This window comes from Dermochelys coriacea, chromosome 20, assembly GCF_009764565.3.
Source record: "Dermochelys coriacea isolate rDerCor1 chromosome 20, rDerCor1.pri.v4, whole genome shotgun sequence".
NCBI classification, from domain to species: Eukaryota; Metazoa; Chordata; order Testudines; family Dermochelyidae; genus Dermochelys; species Dermochelys coriacea.
In genome coordinates, this window is record NC_050087.2 from 817,241 (window position 1) to 833,477 (window position 16,237).

The 16,237-nt window shown below is 42.1% G+C and overlaps 1 protein-coding gene across 1 annotated transcript in view; it reads left to right on the top strand.

Moving 5' to 3' along the window:
• Nucleotides 1–15,194, top strand: part of SCN8A (sodium voltage-gated channel alpha subunit 8) — a 75,191-nt gene extending 59,997 nt beyond the window's left edge. Inside the window, 6 exon segments of the mRNA XM_038378154.2 lie at nt 268–552; nt 1,087–1,140; nt 6,461–6,598; nt 7,957–8,061; nt 10,186–10,456; nt 11,541–15,194. Of these exon segments, the coding sequence (XP_038234082.2) occupies nt 268–552; nt 1,087–1,140; nt 6,461–6,598; nt 7,957–8,061; nt 10,186–10,456; nt 11,541–12,688 (2,001 nt within the window). The 3' untranslated portion in view covers nt 12,689–15,194.
• Nucleotides 15,195–16,237: the final 1,043 nt, after the last annotated feature.

Below are 16,237 nucleotides of genomic sequence, written 5' to 3' on the forward strand. Positions count from 1 at the left end.
TAAAATAAACAGGATCTCAACAGATGAACATAAGAACAGCCAGACTGGGTCAGACCAATGGTCCATCTAGCTTGGTATCCAGTGGGCTTCTAAACAGACCCTTTAGTCACTTGGAAATAATTTACTGCAAACTCTGGTCTAGACTAAAAACCACGGATCTGTCAGTGGCCTCGCCTCCTATTCCCCCCGAAAAACAGCTGTATTGATGCTTGCTGCCTATTGTCTTCTGTTTTATACTAAAACTTTCTCCCACCCCTTCCAACGCAGGTGGTTGTCAACGCCCTGGTTGGCGCTATCCCTTCCATTATGAATGTGTTGTTGGTCTGCCTTATCTTCTGGCTGATTTTCAGCATTATGGGGGTTAACCTGTTTGCTGGAAAATACCATTACTGCTTTAACGAGACATCTGAGGAGCGCTTCGAAATAGAGATAGTTAACAACAGGACTGATTGTGAAGCACTGATGCTGCCCAACTCCACTGAGATCCGATGGAAGAATGTGAAAATTAACTTTGACAATGTTGGGACAGGATACCTGGCTCTTCTCCAAGTTGTAAGTTTTGCCTTCCCCACCTCCAAGCCCACAGTAAATGTTAGATCTTCTAACAGACCATCTCCATCTCTGGGTTTTTCCTTCTTATGCCCCTAATTCAACACTCCTGTTGACTTGAATGTGCATTGGATCAGGCCATTGAGCCTCATTTTGACATAAGTTGCACATTTGGCCCTGCCTGGGATGCCTCTAACCCTGTATTCCCAGAGAGCTCTATCCAGTCTATTTTTTAAAAAACACTTTTAATTATGCAATTTTTAAGACCTCACCAAACCCTGGATTTAATGAGGCAACAATAAAATGTCTTTAAAAATGTATATGAAGTTCTCCACTTCATGAGAAAAAGGCAGATTTAAATAAATTGCCCATAAAAATCACAGATCTGGAACAGGTGAAATTAAATAGTGCCTTATAAAGGGAAAGCAAGAGAGTAAGTGAGACCTCCCCTCATGCAGTTCTGTACCACACATCTAATCTATCCAGGCTCATTTTAAATTACTTCCCTCTAAAAGAATATGTGCTTTTCTTCACTAGGCTACTTTCAAGGGCTGGATGGATATCATGTATGCAGCGGTAGATTCCAGAAAGGTAAAGCACGTTCCCCAAAATTTCACTTCTTATTCTTAAATTGTGTTTATTGTTTTTATTTATTTGCAATAATGATCATTAGGTTGCATTTCCTGCAGTTACAGCATTGTTATCCATTAAAGGATGTTGTACAGAACCTAAAAGAGTGAGGTTCGTTGTAGGAGAATTACAGCGGAGAAGGAGTGCAAGGGGATGTTTGTTTCATCTTTGGACATGGGGTGGGGGAACACTTTGGGGAGGAAGGGGATATAGCTGCTAGGTCTGCCATTTCACGGATTCTTTGGCCACATCTTGGCTCCTATTCCAGTCCAATGGCAGTAATATTAGCTGCATAGTTGCCATGTACCCCTGCCCAGACTTAGAGGTAAATTCTAGCTGCGTGGCACCCATGATATATCTGCATGGTGCCAGGGTAGAGTAAACACCAATATTTTCTTCTTCTTCTTAGTTTCAAGTCAAATGGAATTTGGAATTTAAAAAACTTTTTTTCAGTCAGTGTTGTCCTTAGAACCAGAAAACGAAACTGACTATAAAAAGAAACAGAAGAAAATGACTACTCTGATTTCACTGTTTCATGTTGAAAGACAAAAACGCAAACAGCATGAATGGGGGGGGGGATATTTAAACTGTTTTCACTGTTTCCTCATCTGAGGTTCTTACTATTTTTAAACGCAAGATATTAACCTTCCCAGTGTGTGTTCCTGCCCTGATTTTATGGTTCCTCTCTGATTTGCAAATCACTGTATATTTTATGGGCCTAATTTTACAGAAGTGCTGCATACCCAAAACTCCAGTTGATGGGAGCTGTGAGTGTGTCACACTTCCAAAAATCAGGCTTTTTGGCTTTACTAATGATTCAATGGTGGGTAATCAGGTTCATTTAAAAAGTTTGTATATTACCATCAAAATGTCCTCCAGTTGCACTGAAGTGGGATTTAGGCCAGTGTTGTCTTTCAAGTCACTGGAAGCTCCTTAAATCAAGAAAGATACTGAGGCTCCATAGTGAAATAAATAACTGAGTCAGAGCTGTGACTAACCCTTCCCCCAAAGTCCTGTCTCAGTAGGCACTGGCTTCAGTGCATAACCAGGGATTGGTTCTCTGATGGCATTTTCTTGGTTGCTCCAGAGCCCTAGTTAGAAATCTGCAAAAGAGAGGGCTCCAGGACCTTAATTATAGAACCTGTGTTGGGAAGGAGATAGCTCAGGATTGGTAAAAGATTTATAGATGCTTTCTCCTCTAGGTAACCAGCTCAAGTCTGACCCACATTGCTTTTCCACAATTTCAGCTCGTGCACGTCGGCGGAAGCAGTCTATGTAGAAATCCAGGCTGCTGTTTCAACCTTCAGGAGGAGTCCACCCAGAATCCTTCTTTTTGTAGTGTTGGCAGGAAGGTCTCTGTGGGTTAATATGTTGGTCAGAGGTGTGTTGGAAATATTCCTTGAGTCTGAGACGTCGAAAATAGGATTCTAGGTCACCATAGAACTGTATCATGTTCGTCGGGGTGCAGGGGCAAAAGGAGAGGCCCCGAGATAGGACAGATTCTTCCGCTGGGCTAAGAGTATAGTTGGATAGATTAACAATATTGCTGGGTGGGTTACGGGAACCATTGTTGTGGCCCCTTGTGGCATATAGTAGTTTAGATAGCTTAGTGTCCTTTTTCTTTTGTAGAGAAGCAAAGTGTGTTTTGTAAATGGCTTGTCTAGTTTTTGTAAAGTCCAGCCATGAGGAAGTTTGTGTGGAAGGTTGGTTCTTTATGAGAGTATCCAGTTTTGAGAGCTCATTCTTAATCTTTCCCTGTTTGCTGTAGAGGATGTTAATCAGGTGGTTCCGCAGTTTCCTTGAGAGTGTGTGGCACAAGCTGTCAGCATAGTCTGTGTGGTATGTAGATTGTAATGGATTTTTTACCTTCAGTCCTTTCGGTATGATGTCCATCTGTTTGCATTTGGAGAGGAAGATGATGTCTGTCTGTATCTGTGCGAGTTTTTTCATGAAGTTGACAGATTTCCACTCTATACGGCTAAATTCAGTGCCTTGCATAATGACAGGTTTCAGAGTAGCAGCCGTGTTAGTCTGTATTCGCAAAAAGAAAAGGAGTACTTGTGGCACCTTAGAGACTAACAAATTTATTAGAGCATAAGCTTTCGTGAGCTACAGCTCACTTCATCGGATGCATTTGGTGGAAAAAACAGAGGAGAGATTTATATACACACACACACACACAGAGAACATGAAACAATGGGTTTATCATACACACTGTAAGGAGAGAGTGATCACTTAAGATAAGCCATCACCAACAGCAGGGGGGGGAAAGGAGGAAAACCTTCCATGGTGACAAGCAGGTAGGCTAATTCCAGCAGTTAACAAGAATATCAGAGGAACAGTGGGGGGTGGGGTGGGGGGGAGAAATACCATGGGGAAATAGTTTTACTTTGTGTAATGACTCATCCATTCCCAGTCTCTATTCAAGCCTAAGTTAATTGTATCCAGTTTGCAAATTAATTCCAATTCAGCAGTCTCTCGTTGGAGTCTGTTTTTGAAGCTTTTTTGTTGAAGTATAGCCACTCTTAGGTCTGTGATCGAGTGACCAGAGAGATTGAAGTGTTCTCCGACTGGTTTTTGAATGTTATAATTCTTGACGTCTGATTTGTGTCCATTCATTCTTTTACGTAGAGACTGTCCAGTTTGGCATCGCTTACCCCATAACCTCAGCAATGCAGAACACAGTGCCATCCACAGCCTCAGAAACAACTCTGACATCATAATCAAAAAGGCTGACAAAGGAGGTGCTGTCGTCATCATGAATAGGTCGGAGTATGAACAAGAGGCTACTAGGCAGCTCTCCAACACCACTTTCTACAAGCCATTACCCTCTGATCCCACTGAGAGTTACCAAAAGAAACTACAGCATTTGCTCAAGAAACTCCCTGAAAAAGCACAAGAACAAATCCGCACAGACACACCCCTGGAGCCCCGACCTGGGGTATTCTATCTGCTACCCAAGATCCATAAACCTGGAAATCCTGGACGCCCCATCATCTCAGGCATTGGCACCCTGACAGCAGGATTGTCTGGCTATGTAGACTCCCTCCTCAGGCCCTTCGTTACCAGCACTCCCAGCTGTCTTCGAGACACCACTGACTTCCTGAGGAAACTACAGTCCATTGGTGATCTTCCTAAAAACACCATCCTAGCCACTATGGATGCAGAAGCTTCTACACCAACATTCCACACAAAGATGGACTACAAGCCGTCAGGAACAGTATCCCCGATACTGTCACGGCTAACCTGGTGGCAGAACTTTGTGACTTTGTCCTCACCCATAACTATTTCACATTTGGTGACAATGTATACCTTCAAATCAGCGGCACTGCGATGGGTACCCGCATGGCCCCACAGTATGCCAACATTTTTATGGCTGACTTAGAACAACGCTTCCTCAGCTCTCGTCCCCTAATGCCCCTACTCTACTTGCGCTACATTGATGACATCTTCATCATCTGGACCCATGGAAAAGAAGCTCTTGAGGAATTCCACCATGATTTCAACAATTTCCATCCCACCATCAACCTCAACCTGGACCAGTCCACACAAGAGATCCACTTCCTGGACACTATGGTGCTAATAAGCGATGGTCACATAAACACCACCCTATATCGGAAACCTACTGACCGCTATTCCTACCTACATGCCTCTAGCTTTCATCCAGATCATACCACTCGATCCATTGTCTACAGCCAAGCGCTACGATATAACCGCATTTGCTCCAACCCCTCAGACAGAGACAAACACCTACAAGATCTCTATCATGCATTCCTACAACTACAGTACCCACCTGCTGAAGTGAAGAAACAGATTGACAGAGCCAGAAGAGTACCCAGAAGTCACCTACTACAGGACAGGCCCAACAAAGAAAACAACAGAACGCCACTAGCCATCACCTTCAGCCCCCAACTAAAACCTCTCCAACGCATCATCAAGGATCTACAACCTATCCTGAAGGACGAGCCATCGCTCTCTCAGATCTTGGGAGACAGACCAGTCCTTGCTTACAGACAGCCCCCCAATCTGAAGCAAATACTCACCAGCAACCACACACCACACAACAGAACCACTAACCCAGGAACCTATCCTTGCAACAAAGCCCGTTGCCAACTGTGTCCACATATCTATTCAGGGGATACCATCATAGGGCCTAATGACATCAGCCACACTATCAGAGGCTCGTTCACCTGCGCATCTACCAATGTGATATATGCCATCATGTGCCAGCAATGCCCCTCTGCCATGTACATTGGCCAAACTGGACAGTCTCTACGTAAAAGAATGAATGGACACAAATCAGACGTCAAGAATTATAACATTCAAAAACCAGTTGGAGAACACTTCAATCTCTCTGGTCACTCGATCACAGACCTAAGAGTGGCTATACTTCAACAAAAAAGCTTCAAAAACAGACTCCAACGAGAGACTGCTGAATTGGAATTAATTTGCAAACTGGATACAATTAACTTAGGCTTGAATAGAGACTGGGAATGGATGCGTCATTACACAAAGTAAAACTATTTCCCCATGGTATTTCTCCCTCCCACCCCACCCCCCACTGTTCCTCTGATATTCTTGTTAACTGCTGGAATTAGCCTACCTGCTTGTCACCATGAAAGGTTTTCCTCCCTCCCCCCCCCTGCTGTTGGTGATGGCTTATCTTAAGTGATCACTCTCTCCTTACAGTGTGTATGATAAACCCATTGTTTCATGTTCTCTGTGTGTGTGTGTATATAAATCTCTCCTCTGTTTTTTCCACCAAATGCATCCGATGAAGTGAGCTGTAGCTCACGAAAGCTTATGCTCTAATAAATTTGTTAGTCTCTAAGGTGCCACATTGGTTGTGATCATAAATTCATCCTATCTGATGGCTATTTGGTGCCCCCTATGTGAAAAGATTTTGGGTGGGACTGGGTCCAGTTCCTGCTTATCACATCATAAAAAACACCATCCAAGCTGGCAGCTCGTTGCAGCCAGAAGTGTAAAGGTCTGAATGTAGGTGGAGACTGAACTCCTGTCTTCATCAGAGCTCCCCAGGACTGTGCTGATGGGGAAGCTTGTACTGGAGCTCTGCAGGTGAGTACATGCTGCCAGTGAGGCACATTTCACCAGCACAAAATTAACACCCCCCCCCAAAAAAAAGGTAGAAAAGTTCCAGAAGAGCCACATGTCACCTTCCTAGTCTAACACAGACACTTGAACTGAGACAATAGCTCTTTGTACCAATACTTTATACTGTCTTTGCAATGTCTGTTTCTCTCCCCATCCCCGCATTTAGCAAGAAGAGCAACCCAAGTATGAGGACAACATCTACATGTACATCTACTTTGTAATCTTCATCATCTTTGGCTCCTTTTTCACCCTGAACTTGTTTATTGGTGTCATCATTGATAACTTCAATCAACAAAAGAAAAAGATAGGTCCACTTTTTTTATTGGTTAAAGAGGCAGATCTGGGCTATTTGCAGGACAAACAGATTAATGGATTTTAAGGTCAGGAAACTCCTGCATAATGTCACCATAGAACTTCACTCAGTGATTCCGGTGTTGAGCCTCATCGCTTAGAACTTAGCATCGCAGACTGTTTGTGACTCTTAACAACCCTTATCGACTTGCCCCCAATGCCTGTTTAAGGAAGGGAGCTGGGCAAACAAGTTGCAATAAAACAAGAACCAACTTAATCTTTGCCCAAACTTTAGTGAGGTTCAGAAAAGTTGTAGATTCTCCTAAACACAGCTTGATTTTCATTCATATCTCTATTTTGTAGTCATGTCTTTATTTCAGACCGTCAATTCCAGCAAAGTACTATACTTAAGAGAGAAAAATCAATTGCACAAATACAGAATGGAGAATAACTGGCTAGGCAATAGTACTGCAGAAAAGGATGTGTGGGTTATAGTGGATCGATCTATGAGTTGACAGTGTGGTGCTCTGTTCAACACTGGTGAGGACTGATCTAGAGAACTGTGGCCAGTTTTGGCACCACACTTGAAGAAAGATGTGAACTAATTGGAGAGAGGAGAGTGACAAAAATGACATTAGAAAACCTGACCTATGAGGAAAGATTGAAAGAATTGGGCATGCTTAGTCTAGAGAAAGCTGACTGGGATCATAATGTTCAAATATGTAAAAGGTTGTTATAAAGAAGACAGTCATCAATTGTTCTCCATATCTATTGAGGATAGAACAAGAAGTAATTAGCTCAGTTTGCAGGGAGATTTAGGTTAGATATGAGGAAAAACACTGGATATTAGATATTATAGGATAAACACTGGAACAGGCCACCTAGGGACCTTGTGGAATTCCTGTCCTTTGAGGCTTTTAAGAACAGGTTAGACAAACACCTGTCAGGGATGGTCTAGATGTAATTAATCCTGCCTTATTGTGGGGGATAGACTATATGACTTCTTGAGGTCCCTTCCAGCCCTATATTTCTATGAGCCTATGAAATTTCATAAGAGAATGGAAGTGGGATATGCCAGAAGTCTTGGCCACTCTCTCTGCCTCTTTCTTCTTTCACTCCAAGTCTGAAGTGAGGGAGTTGCACAGGTAACGCAGCCACCAAACTGTGTTAGCAGATGATCTGCAAGCCAGGGTAATTTGCAGAATAACTTCAATAATTTTGGAATCTGGTACAAATTATTTCTATCTAAAATAGTTACCACCAGTTTGCCCCGGCATGTAGCCTGGTAGCTGAGCCTGTACTGTGATCCCTTTCCATTAATGTGCATGGACTGATTATAACCAGCTTTCTTTTTTGCTTCTCCTCTTTTACTTTGGAGGTCAGGATATCTTCATGACAGAAGAGCAAAAGAAATACTACAATGCCATGAAAAAACTGGGCTCAAAGAAACCTCAGAAACCTATTCCCCGGCCTCTGGTAAGTGTGTGATTTAACAGGAGCTAGAGGAACAATAACTATGGGGCCAATTTTCAATAGTGCTCAGCCCCCTCATACCAGTGCCCATTGCTTTGAAGATTCAATCTAGACTCCACAATGCCTTGTTATAGTGCAGGTGTAATAATCAGAGAAAGTCATTGTGTGTTGTACTTGATTTGCCAGCTGGAGCCAGTCCTGAGAGTTTAGCATCTGAGAGGAAGGATGGCTCCGTGGTTATAATGCTAGCCTAAGGTTTAGGAGACCTGAGTTCAATTACTTGTTTTACCACAGCCTTCCAGTGGGACCTTGGGCAGGTCATGTTGGTCTCTCAGTGCCTCTGCTCCCCATCTTTAAATGTGGATAATAGCACTGGCCTTCAAGGCTCTCAGCAAAGAGCATGGATATGATGGTGATAAGATTTTGGCAGCCTGTAGCACTGGTAATTACATTTCATTACAATTACTTTGTACTGGGCAAACTGGCTGAAACTATAGTAAAGAACAAAATTGTCAGACACATAGATGAACATAATTGGTTGGGGAAGAGTCAACATGGTTTTTATAAAGAGAAATCATGCCTCACCAATCTACTAGAATTCTTTGAGGGGGGTCAACAAGCACGTGGACAAGGGGGATCCAGTGGATATAGTGTATTTTCAGAAAGCCTTCACCAAAGGCTCTTAAGCAAAGTAAGCTGTCGTGGGATAAGAGGGAAGGTCCTCTCATGGTTTGGTAAGTGGTTAAAATATAGGAAACAAAGGGTAGGAATAAATGGTCAGTTTTCAGAATGGAAAGAGTAAGTAGTGGTGTCCCCCAGGGGTCTGTACTGGGCCCAGCCCTATTCAACATATTCATAAATGATCTGGAAAAAGGGGTAAACAGTGAGGTGGCAGAATTTGCAGATGACACAAAACTACTCAAGATAGTTAAGTCCCAAGCAGACTGCAAAGAGCTACAAAAGAATCTCTCAAAACTGGGTGACTGGGCAACAAAATGGCAGATGAAATTCAATGTTGATAAATGCAAAGTAATGCACATTGGAAAACATAATTCCAACTATACATATAAAATGATGGGGTCTAAATTAGCTGTTACTACTCAAGAAAGAGATATTAGAGTCATTGTGGATAGTTCTCTGAAAACATCCACTCAATGAGCGACGGCCGTCAAAAAACCAAACAATGTTGGGGATCATTAATAAAGGGATGATGATAAGACAGAAAATATCATATTGCCTGAATATGAATCCATGGTACGCCCACATCTTGAATACTGCGTGCAGATGTGGTCACCTCATCTCAAAAAAGATATACTGGAATTGGAAAAGGTTCAGAAAAGGGCAACACAAATGATTAGGGGTATGGAATGGCTGCCATCTGAGGAGAGATTAATAAAACTTGGACTTCTCAGCTTGGAAAAAAGACGACTAAGGGGGATCTGATAGAGGTCTATAAAATCATGGCTGGTGTGGAGAAAGTAAATAAGGAAGTGTTATTTACTCCTCCTCATAACACAAGAACGAGAGGTCACCAAATGAAATTAATAGGCAGCAGGTTTAAAACAAACAAAAGGAAGTATTTTTTCACACAACGCACATTCAACCTGTAGAACTCCTTGCCAGAGGATGCTGTAAAGGCCAAGACTATAACAGGGTTCAAAAAAGAACTAGATAAATTTATGGAGGATAGGTCCATCAATGGCTATTAGCCAGGATGGGCAGGGATGATGTCCCTAGCCTCTTTTGCCAGAAGTTGGGAATGGGTGATGGGATGGATCACTTGATGATCACCTGTTTTATTCCCTCTGGGGCACCTGGCATTGGCCATTGTCGGAAGACAGGATACTGAGCTAGATGGACCTTTGTTCTGACCCAATATGACCGTTCTTATGCTTTGGGGTGTAAATTGATCACATGTTGGACAGCCATCATTTTCTCTCCAGTCTGTAGACACTGGAATGTGAGTAGGGCCTCCCAAAAGAGGGATACTAGGCTTGGTAGATCAGTGGCAAATTGTGTCTCTTTATCTAATGGGTAGATTTGTTTGTTAGCAGTCCTTGCTAAACCTTTCCTCTGTGTGTTTTTTTTTTCCCCCCTCCCATCCATGACTCCTCTCCTGTAATGCAGAACAGCGTCCAAGGAGCTGTCTTTGACCTTGTCACTCAGCAAGCATTCGATATAATCATCATGATGCTCATCTGCTTCAACATGGTGACCATGATGGTGGAAACAGACACACAGAGTAGCCAGATGTCAGACATCCTCTGGTGGATCAACCTGGTGTTTGTCATCCTCTTCACCTGTGAGTGCGTGCTGAAGATGTTTGCTTTGCGGCACTATTATTTCACCATTGGATGGAACATTTTTGACTTCGTGGTCGTGATTCTGTCTGTCGTGGGTAAGTGGAGTAGCTAGTAGAGTAGCTTGTGGGGTGCAGTGTCCTTCCTGACATGCACATTGTATAAGGCTGCCTTCGCTAGAAGTAGGTGTCTGCAGGATGGTGTGAAATGGAATGTGGCCCAGTAATTAAAGAGGCAGGACTCCCGAGTTTTATTTCCAGCTCTGGGAGGAGAACATGATCTAATAGTTAAAGCAGAAGGCTGAAAGTCAAGACACTGGTGTTTCCCTGCTGTGCCACTCACTCACTGCGTAGAACTGGGTAAAACACTTTTCCACATCTCACTTTCGCACATCTAAAACAGGAATATAACCTGCTTTGCAGGGGTATTACGAGGCTTAATTAATTAATGCTTATAAACCACTCTGAGACTGGAATGCTCTAGTGCCTCTAGACAAAGTATTATTCGTTTTTTATCCTCAATCAATGAGGGATTTACAACTTCTGGATTCCAGTTTGGGTTGGAATTAATGGCTGAAACTGGGCTCCTGGAATTCACTTTTTGTTTTCAGATTTATGTTTCTTTATGGCAAATGCATAAATTACTCCAGAGTCACTTGAAAGATGGCATTCACCCTACTGGAAAAGTCTCCATATCTTCTTGGACTAACCTGGCTCAAAGCATAGAGATTGTCCTTCAGCCCCAAATTGGAGCCAGCTTTGTCTCTGACTCTTGGTTCCAGTTCCATTGATTTCGATGAAAATTAGGAGCCTAAATACCTTTGAGGCTCTGAGCCTTAGAATGTTGGCCAACAGGCTAATACAATATGAGCTCTACATAGTTCCTCTTTTCCAGCTCTCTTTCATTTAGTGCGATTAATAATTATTGTCCCTTAAGATCCAGGGGATGAACAACCAAGGAAACACAAGTCCAAATGCCTTCATGCCCTTGAACCTTAAAATCCCAAGAAGAGGTGCCAGTTTCAGGTCCTAGCTGCCTAAATTTGGGCACCCAAAAATTGAGGCACACAGAATGAGAGGTCCCTTGTGGAAGTTTGAGCCAGCTTTTTTATGCTAACACTGCCAGTGTTCCCTTGCCTGGTTTAAATTGGGTTATAACATCTTCCCCCGCCCTCTTCTTTAGGAATGTTCCTGGCTGATCTCATTGAGAAGTATTTTGTGTCACCCACTCTCTTCCGAGTCATCCGACTGGCCCGTATTGGCCGCATCCTGCGTCTGATCAAAGGGGCCAAGGGGATCCGCACCCTGCTTTTTGCCTTAATGATGTCCTTGCCTGCCTTGTTCAACATTGGCCTCTTGCTGTTCCTGGTCATGTTTATCTTCTCCATCTTTGGCATGTCGAACTTCGCCTATGTAAAGCACGAGGCCGGCATAGACGACATGTTCAACTTTGAGACCTTCGGCAACAGCATGATCTGTTTGTTCCAGATCACTACCTCGGCTGGCTGGGATGGCTTGCTGTTGCCTATCCTGAACCGGCCGCCGGACTGTGACCTAGATAAGGAGCACCCCGGGAGTAGCTTCAAGGGAGATTGTGGTAACCCTTCCGTGGGGATCTTTTTCTTCGTCAGCTACATCATCATCTCCTTTCTGATCGTAGTGAACATGTACATCGCCATCATTCTGGAGAACTTCAGTGTAGCCACAGAGGAGAGTGCTGACCCGCTGAGCGAGGACGACTTTGAAACCTTCTATGAGATCTGGGAGAAGTTTGACCCTGATGCCACACAGTTCATTGAGTACTGCAAGCTGGCAGACTTTGCTGATGCTTTGGAGCACCCACTCCGTGTCCCTAAGCCTAACACTATCGAACTCATCGCCATGGACTTGCCTATGGTAAGCGGGGACAGGATCCACTGCCTGGACATCCTATTTGCCTTCACCAAGCGTGTGCTGGGGGACAGTGGGGAGCTGGACATCCTGAGGCAGCAGATGGAGGAAAGGTTTGTGGCGTCTAACCCTTCCAAAGTGTCTTACGAGCCCATCACGACCACGCTCCGGCGCAAGCAGGAAGATGTCTCGGCAGTGGTTATCCAACGGGCTTACAGGGTTCGCTTAGCAAAACGGGGCTTTATTTTCCGGAAGTCTGCCTCTATTAAGCTGGAAAATGGAGGAACAAATCGGGAGAAAAAAGAAGGCACCCCATCCACTGCATCCCTCCCATCCTATGACAGTGTAACTAAACCTGAAAAGGAGAAACAGCTGCGGGTGGAGGAAGGAAGACGAGAACGAGCAAAAAGACAAAAAGATTTCAAGGAGTCCAAGTGTTGAGACAAACAAAAATATGTTGTACATATTTTTAAAAATTTGCAAGTGAAAAAGATTGTTTACAAACGTCACAAAAATATATCAATACAGAACAGTTAAGGAGACACCTGAAGATCTTATACCAAACAATCTGCTTATTGTGTGACAAAGTTGCATCTAAAAGCAGTGACCTACCACCTGTTTAAAGGACCCTTCTAAATGAACATTTAAAAAGGAAAAAAAAAGATTTTCTATTGTTTGGGCAGGTGGCTACTGCATGTTCCACATCAATCAATGCAACTTGGGACAAACAAGCAAAATAAAAAACACACACACACACTAAAAAACAAAACCTGCTGCTTGGATTAATATATCGCCCAAAGCAGCCAAAAATTGATTTTATTTTCTCATTTTGTTGATTATCAAAAGAAAACCCAGAAGTCACAATGTTAAAGGGTTTGTTTGTTCATGCAAAACTAATTTGCATTCCTGCATTTAGTTAAGCAGAAAAAGTAATAATAATAATAAAAAAGGCAAAATAAAAACTGAACAAAAAAAAAACAAAAAACCACCCATTTAGCCCATGCCATTTGATTGTCATAGTTTATTTGGTATTTATTATCTGCATACTACTTTCTACATGGGCTTTACTTGGTTTGGGAGATGGGGTAATCAGGTATCTTCAGCCTGGAAACTTGCTCAGGCTGATTTAAAAAAAAATTGTGCTTGTTCAATGCATAGAAATGATTTGCATGATGGCATGCTGTGACCAGGAATCATGCATGAAGAATCATTAAACCACAAGACACTCAATACTCTTCTACAACAGTTGGTTAAGCCATAAGTTCGAGGCACTCCACTGACTACCACACACTGTATTTGGAGGTTAACCTTAAATATAATCATGCCCTTCACTAATATTTACCAATTTGTAACAATTTCTTTCATACACCCTCCAGTAGGAAAAAAATGAAACAAGCAGATGGGGTGTGTGTGTGTGTGTGTGTGTGTGTGTGTGTGTGTAACAACCTGTCTTTTCCATACAGCCATCTTTTGCACATTTAAACAAATAATCATACAGAAAGAAAAACCTAAATATTGCTCTGGATCCCATTTGAGGGGGGAATATATAATATTCAAGAATGGCACTGCAAAACCAAAATCTAGGGCTTAAAAAATACCAGTCAACAAGGTCATTTGTGTCCTGTAATATTAATTATTATTCAGCCACCATACTGCAGCAGACACTTTTTATTGTAGAGAGAACAGTGCTTCAGAGGAAATAGCATATTGCCTCTGCAGGTGCAATTTTGGGAACTTGGATAAAGCAATCTTAAATGGGAGACGTGTAACTCACAGAGTTTAATTGTGTCCCACATTCATCAGAGTTGTTGCTTTCTTGGGGTGGCAGCGGGGGCTGAGACCCAAGTGGATTTGTGAAACTCTGAAGTTTTCATTATATTCTTCTATCATTACTACTTTCTGAAGCTTGCACTTTGATGATTCATGGTTTTCCTTGCTTCTGTAGCCACAAGGTTTTTAAACGAAGTGGAACACATTTCAGTTGACAATAAAATAGCAATGTGACATGGGGCATGGTGCTGAAGGCCAGGTGTCTGATGTCATGTGCCTTCACCTTTTTTCCGTTTCATACATTATCGTACTGTAGTAACTAAAAGGTCCTGCAGATTTGGATAGACGCTAGAGCTACCTCTCAACTAGTCTAATCACTGAGTGGTAAAGCATTCTGTGGAAATGTTACCAGGAAAACTCAAACTTTTGTGTTTCTTCATAAGGATATGAGACCCTTTAATATTCTGTTTCAGTGTTGTCTTCAATCAATAAGTCAGCTGTCAATCACCAATCTAGGTGATATTTTCTTCAAAGCAGCCTTGGGGAATAGATCTTGCCAATGGGAAAAGGTAGCAATGCACGGAAACAAGACTGCTTTTTAGCTGCAGCTTGTGTACTGGTTATAGTGTTGCTGCCATGTTACATTTTGAAAGGGGGGGATTATGCCATTACTGCATTGAATTTGTAATGTGGAATGAAGAGAAACAGGATGACTGAATGTAGGCCAAATAAAATGCATCTTTAAAAGGGCAAAAATAAGACAGCAGAACTTTTTAGATGACAGGAGGCAGTTTGGTTTGTATAATCTCACAACCCAGATGACAAGTGTCACTTAAAAAAAAAGCTGCTATTTGGCAGACATCTGTGCCAGGTTGGACTGTATAAATGCATAGTTTAGCCATTATGATGTCAGTGGAGGAGTTCTTCTGTACTGGTGAACACAACAAAGGACCATTTCAACCCTGTTAGATTTACCCCACTTACTACTAGGCTATGGTGTATAATAAAGATGAAAACTACATACATATGTACAGGCTACATTGTAAACAGCACAAAAAAAGCTGAAAAGTGTGGTTGAACTTTTTAAGAAAATATTATAAATACTGTAATATATCAGTTTATTTTATCGGCATGCCTTTTTGTAAATACAAGAATTAAATAGAAGGCGTCTGGCTTATGCCATTGTCCATGTTTGTTTTTAATTTTTAAAATATTTTCCTTAGATTTTTAGATGTTGTCAGCCAATGTACATTCCCTCCCCCCCAAAAAAAACAACCCTACACCCCAAAAAGAAAAGCTTTAGTGCAAATTATCTTTACAATGACAAAAATATTGTTTTGTTATTCCAATGTGCAATAAGTTCTGACCATTTCTATGCAAGATTGGGCTAAACTACATAATTGTTCTTAAGTTGGGCTATCAATCTGTATGTGATGGATGGTACATTTACTGCTCATGCTGTTAACTTCACGGAGCTACTAGGGTCATTTTAAGTAAGACTTCCCTGCCATCTCTCTCTCTCTCTCTCTCTCTCACCGTTAAACTATCTATCAGTCTCTGTTAAATACAAAGGTATTACAAAGGTGTTAAATACTAAGCCATCAGTCTTGCTGAAAAATAAAACGAATAATTTCTCCAACTGTTCAGGGACAGAAGAGTCCATCCTCCTGTTCAACTGAAAAATTCATTTTTTTGTTTTGTTTTTTAAAAATTTCCTTTTTGTAGCAAATATCCCTCAGCCACAGTTCACAGGGTGCTGAGAAAATTGGTCTGTGTCTTTGGGAACCTTCACACAGTGAAGCTGAGGCTGGAAAGGAAGCTTTGGTCTGAAATAAAGTAGACAGGATAGCTTCATGCACCATATCATTGCATAGAAATGCAGATACAGTGTGTGGGTGTTTGGGGGGTTTTTTGTAGTAAGATCCTTGGTGCGGAATTTTTTATTCCAGATTCGGGGTTGTGGGAATAAAACAGGCTGCTGTTGGATTAAAATGCCAAAAGAGTGAGGCTGTAACAAGTGGTCATCCCTCCCTCCCCCGCAGCATGTGTAAAATCCTCCATGTTGTTTTGGTTCATTTGTTACCCCGTTCTTAAAAGGGCTGGGGAGGGGGAAAAGAAATAACAGTTCAAGCTGCTTTACTCACTTTTCTGGTCTATTTTCACTTAAAAAAAACAAAACAAATGAACACTAATGTGGAAAAATAAGAAAAAAAAATAAAA